The sequence below is a fragment of the Numida meleagris genome, chromosome 13 (assembly GCF_002078875.1).
Source record: "Numida meleagris isolate 19003 breed g44 Domestic line chromosome 13, NumMel1.0, whole genome shotgun sequence".
Taxonomy (NCBI): Eukaryota; Metazoa; Chordata; class Aves; order Galliformes; family Numididae; genus Numida; species Numida meleagris.
The window spans coordinates 4,400,243-4,407,126 of record NC_034421.1 but is presented as its reverse complement, the minus strand read 5'-3'; the positions used below and the strand labels follow the sequence as shown (position 1 = coordinate 4,407,126).

General features: G+C 52.5%; 1 protein-coding gene across 1 annotated transcript in view; it reads left to right on the top strand.

The window, feature by feature from the left end:
- ACTB (actin beta) overlaps nt 1–3,609 on the top strand; it is a 14,445-nt gene extending 10,836 nt beyond the window's left edge. Inside the window, exons 3-7 of the mRNA XM_021412285.1 lie at nt 380–508; nt 822–1,061; nt 1,587–2,025; nt 2,338–2,519; nt 2,874–3,609. Coding sequence (XP_021267960.1) covers nt 386–508; nt 822–1,061; nt 1,587–2,025; nt 2,338–2,519; nt 2,874–3,017 — 1,128 coding nt within the window. The 5' untranslated portion in view covers nt 380–385 and the 3' untranslated portion in view covers nt 3,018–3,609. The remainder of the gene's footprint in view (nt 1–379; nt 509–821; nt 1,062–1,586; nt 2,026–2,337; nt 2,520–2,873) is intronic.

Genomic DNA, 6,884 nt, shown 5'->3' with positions numbered 1-6,884 from the left:
TCGGGGGAGGGGCGCGGCGGCCCCCGAGCGCCGGCGGCTGTCGAGGCGCGGCGAGCCGCAGCCATTGCCTTTTATGGTAATCGAGCGAGCGGGCGCAGGGACTTCCTTTGTCCCAAATCTGTGCAGCGCCGAAATCTGGGAGGCGCCGCACCCCCCTCTAGCGGGCGCGGGGCGAAGCGGTGCGGCGCCGGCAGGAAGGAAATGGGTGGGGAAGGCCTTCGTGTATCGCTGCGCTGGCATTCCTTTCTCCCTCCGCGACCTCGGGACGGTTATCTTCGGGGGGACGACCGCCTTCAGGGGATCGAGGCAGGGTGGGGTTCCGCTTCTGCTGTGTGACCAGCGGTGCTTACGTCCTCTTCTGCTTTTCCTCCTTCCGTAGCCAGCCATGGATGATGATATTGCTGCGCTCGTTGTTGACAATGGCTCCGGTATGTGCAAGGCCGGTTTCGCCGGGGACGATGCCCCCCGTGCTGTGTTCCCATCCATCGTGGGTCGCCCCAGACATCAGGTACAGCAATGGCTGGGGTGCTGCATCCAGACAATGGAGAGGAGTGTTCAGGGGAGCGGTTCTGCTGAAGGCGTTAAGCCTCAAGAAGCTCTTTTATTTTTGTATATGATATCAGAGGCTTCTGCCCTGTAACGGTAACTGGTTGAGTATACAGTCTCCTGCAGAGCATCCTGTGTTAGAGCAGTGGCTCAGTTCCTTCCCTGATGCAGTAGGGGGTTAGTAGTTAAAAGATGTGGCTTCTGGAAAAAAAACTTAATTCATCCACTAAAGCTTGTCCTTCAGTTAAACTTCATGCTTTTTCTTTGTTGTGCAGGGAGTGATGGTTGGTATGGGTCAGAAAGACAGCTATGTTGGTGATGAAGCCCAGAGCAAAAGAGGTATCCTGACCCTGAAGTACCCCATTGAACACGGTATTGTCACCAACTGGGATGATATGGAGAAGATCTGGCACCACACTTTCTACAATGAGCTGAGAGTAGCCCCTGAGGAGCACCCCGTGCTGCTCACAGAGGCTCCCCTGAACCCCAAAGCCAACAGAGAGAAGATGACACAGGTGTGTAAAACTCTTAGGCTTGGAGCTACAGCAGGTACTGCTGCAGGCCAGCTTTCCTCTTCCACGTTGTCCTCTGTCTGCCTTCACCACTGTTCTCCCTTTTTGCCGTCTTTACAGGGTTTTCCTTTCCTGACCTGAGTCTCCTCTTTGCTGGACCTTGACAGGTTTTGTTTGCTCTAAGCTGGCTTTCTCTGAGACTGAACTAGCAACTTGTCTAACTGCTGTTTCTGACTAGACACTAATCCATTTACCAGCCTTGAGTGACTCTACTGTAGCTTCTTGGCCTTTGTTTCGTTCCTTGCTGTGTCATGTGGATGGGCCTCTGGTAGCAGTGTCCTTGCTCAGGCTCTGACCTGGCAGGTGTGGGTGGAAGCCAAGTGAGATAAGCACTGATAGCTCCTCCTGGAGGAGCAAAGAAGCCTCTTATCTAGGGGCAAGTGTAAAACCATGTGCATGGACTGATGTAGGCATGCAATGAGAACCGTGGTTTATTCTGTCTGACTCAGTGCTTCCTTATCTCTCTAGATCATGTTCGAGACCTTCAACACCCCAGCCATGTATGTAGCCATCCAGGCTGTGCTGTCCCTGTATGCCTCTGGTCGTACCACTGGTATTGTGATGGACTCTGGTGATGGTGTTACCCACACTGTGCCCATCTATGAAGGCTATGCCCTCCCCCATGCCATCCTCCGTCTGGATCTGGCTGGCCGTGACCTGACGGACTACCTCATGAAGATCCTGACAGAGAGAGGCTACAGCTTCACCACCACAGCTGAGAGAGAAATTGTGCGTGATATCAAGGAGAAGCTGTGCTATGTCGCACTGGATTTCGAGCAGGAGATGGCTACAGCTGCCTCTAGCTCTTCCCTGGAGAAGAGCTATGAACTCCCTGATGGTCAGGTCATCACCATTGGCAATGAGAGGTTCAGGTGCCCTGAGGCCCTCTTCCAGCCATCTTTCTTGGGTAAGTCCAACTCTGTCTAGAAGATCCCATGCCCCTTTCCCTAGAGTGACTTAGAGACTGGTGTGCTGCGATAATACTGCTGGCCCATAGCAAGCCTGTCTGATCCCGCTGTGTAGTCATACTCTTCCTCAGTCTGAGCATGTTTAAGGGACCTAGGTCAGCAGAACAGGAAGCTGAGCCTGTCAGCCATGGCTTTGCCTGTGGTGCTTCCCACTACGGGGTTCTGGATTCTCTTTGTTCCCATAGTAGTAGGTCCTCTGGCTTTCTTGTTCCTGAGCCCTTTACTAACTTGACACTGCTTTTTGCTCCCAGGTATGGAGTCCTGTGGTATCCATGAAACTACCTTCAACTCAATCATGAAGTGTGATGTGGATATCCGTAAGGACCTGTATGCCAACACAGTGCTGTCTGGTGGTACCACAATGTACCCTGGCATTGCTGACAGGATGCAGAAGGAGATCACAGCCCTGGCACCTAGCACAATGAAAATCAAGGTAGGCTGGAGCCCTGGGCTCTTCCTAGCTCGCCTCTTAATGCGGAGTGGGTGGAGGAGGCTGAACTAAACTACTACAGAAGATAGAAACTGCTTTGTCTTAGTGGTGGAGCCTTCTGGCCTTGCTCTGGGCAGGGTGGCAGCCACTCAGCCATGTGAGTAATGAGATTACTCTTAAGTGCTGGCTGTGAGTGGGGGAGGAGGGTGTTCTGTGTGAGGCTGTGCCTTAAGCCTGCTTAGGCTCCGGAGTGTCTTGGCCAAGGCAGGATAAAGGAATTAGGTAGCAGTGTGCTGCAGGGTTGTGTGTGGGAGGCGTGTACCATCGCTGCATCTGACCGGTTGTTCTCTCCCACAGATCATTGCCCCACCTGAGCGCAAGTACTCTGTCTGGATTGGAGGCTCTATCCTGGCCTCTCTGTCCACCTTCCAGCAGATGTGGATCAGCAAGCAGGAGTATGATGAATCCGGACCCTCCATTGTCCACCGCAAATGCTTCTAAACCGGACTGTTACCAACACCCACACCCTCGTGATGAAATGAAACCCATAAATGCGCATAAAACAAGACGAGATTGGCATGGCTTTATTTGTTTTTTTCTTTTGGCGCTTGACTCAGGATTAAAAAACTGGAATGGTGAAGGTGTCAGCAGCAGTCTTAAAATGAAACATGTTGGAGCGAACGCCCCCAAAGTTCTACAATGCATCTGAGGACTTTGATTGTACATTTGTTTCTTTTTTAATAGTCATTCCAAATATTGTTATAATGCATTGTTACAGGAAGTTACTCGCCTCTGTGAAGGCAACAGCCCAGCTGGGAGGAGCCGGTACCAATTACTGGTGTTAGATGATAATTGCTTGTCTGTAAATTATGTAACCCAACAAGTGTCTTTTTGTATCTGCCGCCTTAAAAACAAAACACACTTGATCCTTTTTGATTTGTCAAGCAAGCGGGCTGTGTTCCCCAGTGATAGATGTGAATGAAGGCTTTACAGTCCCCCACAGTCTAGGAGTAAAGTGCCAGTATGTGGGGGAGGGAGGGGCTACCTGTACACTGACTTAAGACCAGTTCAAATAAAAGTGCACACAATAGAGGCTTGACTGGTGTTGGTTTTTATTTCTATGCTGCTACTTTGACGGTTGTTACCTGCTCTCATCTAGCCTTGCCAGCCTGCATGGATCAGCTATCTCATTGGGGTGCATGGTGGTGCTGTCTGGTGCACAAGCTGGATAACTCCTGATGATATTTGCCAAGCCCAGCTCTCCCCTAGCTTGCAGGAGTTTGGCTCCAAGGCTGTCCCTAGCTGCTGCCAGTGTGTTCTGGAGGGAGCTGTTGAATGAGGGTGGGCTGAGCTCAGGGAAAGAGTTGGGCTGGAGGGGGCTGCAGCTGTGCTGCCTCCCGTGACCCTCCCTTGCTCTGCTGTGTGACCTGAAAGCGATGGGGTGGTGGTGTTACCAAGGAGCAGCTGGTTTATGACATGGGGCAGTTTCTTGTGCCTCTGCCAAGTGTCTCAGCTTGTGGCCACTGTCCTCCAGTTTCAGGTATCTCCTGCCAAGCAACTTGCTCTGCCTTTGCTTCATCCCGGGAAGGAGGGAGGCCTGGGCTGAGAGTGGGAGACTTGTGCTCTGGCAAGCTGCCTGCTGGGTGGAGCAGCTCCTCAGGTGGAGGCAAGAGAAAGTCTTCAGTGAAGTGGATGATACGGACTTCTGAGAGCAGGGCCACAGGGCTGTTACACATCACTGCAGGGGTGGGGCTGGGAAAGGGTGTGGAGAGGAAGCTCTCACTGGCGTGGTGACATGGCTGCAGGGTCAGGGCCTAGGAAGAGCAAAGCCAGGTGATGCTTTGCATTGCCAGCCTAGGCAGACAGGACCTCGCAGCCTTGCTCGTGGGCATGCTGGCTTCCCAAGGCTCCTCCGACCTGCCTGGCTTTGAAGAGCTAATGGCTGTGACTGTGTCACGCTCACAGCAGATGAAAGGCAGGGAACAAGCTCCATGGGTTCTTTTAATCCTCTGCCTGGCCTCATCGTGTTCCAGCGTCACACTGTGCTCAGGGTGGACCTGCTGGTTTCTTCCTTTTGTCTCCCCAGCCTTCCTTCTGGCTGCACTAGTGCAGCAAGAGCCTGGCAGAGCTGTAGGTGCAGACACTGGGCCAGGCAGATGAGTTACTGGAAGCACTGGTTTGCAGGGAGCAAGGTGTAACTGGTTGGGGAGGGGCCCAAACTGGGCTTATAACCCGGGGTCTTGGGGAAGCAGGGTGAGGAGGAGGCAACAGCAGCCGCTGGGGAGGGAGCTGATGGGAGTGGGGCAGGAAAAAGGCCAGGAGGCGAGAGGAGATGGCGGCAGGGAAATGGGGCGCCAGCCCGCACGTCTGCTCTCCTGCCTTCGATCCTCCCTGGAACAACCACTGACTGCTATGGAAAAATGTGCTGAGACACAAAGAACTGCAGAGAGGGTGGTGGCAGCAAGGCAAGGAGCTGCAAAGCGCCTAGGGTTGAGAGCAGAGGGTGCAGGGAGAGGGAGAGTAATGGGCAGGGGAGCTGAGCTGATTCTGCATGCTTCAAAGAGCAGAAAGCAAGGCTTTCAGTTAACACTTCATGGGTTTTTCTTTTTTCCTTTCTTCCTATCTCTCGCTGCTCCGGGCGATCAGCCCCCCAGTAAAATGAGGCTGAGCATTTTGCAGCCCTTCCCACCCCTTCCTTCTCCGGCATGAGGCTGTAGCGTGCACAGCTACTCTGCAGGCTGCTCCAGCAAGGCTCGCTTTATGCCTCCTTTGGGCCATTACATGCTGGAGAAAAGAATGTGGTGCTGGGCAGGGAAGCCTGCAAGCATTACTCACTGCTCCCGACTCCGGCAAGCGGAGGGGAGCCAGGTGGTTTCCTCTCAGCAACGACAAGCACTGGGGATGGGGGATTTTTTTTAACCATAGCTTCTCCACATTTTGGCTGTGATGTGCTGGGAGTTCTTTGGCTGCAGGGATGGCTGGGATCAGCCATAGACTGTTGCAAACCACCCAGCCCTTTCTTGCCTCCCTTTTACTGCCCAGGGGGAACTGGCTCAGCTGAATGGAGCTGAGCAAACATGTTTTGTTCCTTTTCTTCCCTCAGAGCTCCCAACTTTTGCTCCTGCTGGAGACAGTCGCTGGCACTTTACCTGCAATTAGCTGGTGACCTGGAAAGTCACCTCGCTGAGCCGCTTACGGAATCAAGCCACCGCCAGGAATTAGTGATGTCCTTGGCAAAGGAGACGGTTGCGGCTCCCAGGATTTAGCCCTGAAGGGCCTCCTTGTGCGGCTGTCTCAAGCTTTGTCAGGGAGCACTGACCAAAAATGGCCCCTAGTTCGGGGGGGTCCTGTCCTCTTGTTAGAGGACACTGGCAGTGTGCAAATGTCCCAAGAAGTCTGAGGATGTTCAAACACAACTGGTTTCCTCATGGAAGTCCCCTCTGAGGGCACAAAGTGACAGTTTCAGAAAACGGGCTTTTCGTGGTGTCGGTTCATGGATGAGACAGTGGCTGGAGGAGGAGGAGGAGTCCTGCTCTTTGAAGTTGGTCTTTGCAGAGGGAATGCTGACCTCAAGCCTGCCCTGGCTTGTATTATACCCATCTGTAATCTACTTTAGCAGGCCTTACTGTATTAAATCGTATCAAGCACTGAAAACCACTTACAGCAGTGGAGACAGCAGTTTGCCCAAGCATACAAAGCACTCTGACCACCAAGCTTTCGTTATGCTGACAAAAAGATGAGATGTTCAAACTTTATCAGTGTTAAGAAGAACCACAGGAGAGAAATGACTCAAGAGTTTCCCAGGAAAAAAAAAAAAACAACAAATCACCAGGTCTGTCCGGCCATGAACTGTTAAGAGATGTTGTACAGAACACAATATCTTGATACTAGCACCAGATTTGTTTGTTTGCCCTCCTGGACCGGGACAGCATGGTATGCGCCTGCCTTCTTTGGACTAGGAAAACTGTGAGTCATACCATGATCAAAGTCTGCCAGGAGACAGACCAGCACTGAACTGATGCCATTTTCACAGGAGTTTCCCATGTGCCAGCGGTGGGAAGAGTGTTCCTGAACTAAAGAGCAGCAAGGAAGGTTTCTGCACTCACCCGCTGACAACTTCCCAGCGACCATCAAGAGAAATGCCAGCATTCGGAGTAGCTGTTTGTTTCCTTCCTCCTTTACAGCCCATCTGATGTACTGCTGCTGCCTTGTGTTCAGCCTCATGCCTTATCTACACTGCCACATTGCTTGCTTGCTTGGTGGGTCGTCAGACTGAGCTCAGCTCCTCTTACAACCGCTGCAAGTGCGGTTTCTCCAGAGGAGGTTCTGTAACCTGTCTCAGCTCCTAGCTTTTATTTGGGGTTGGCA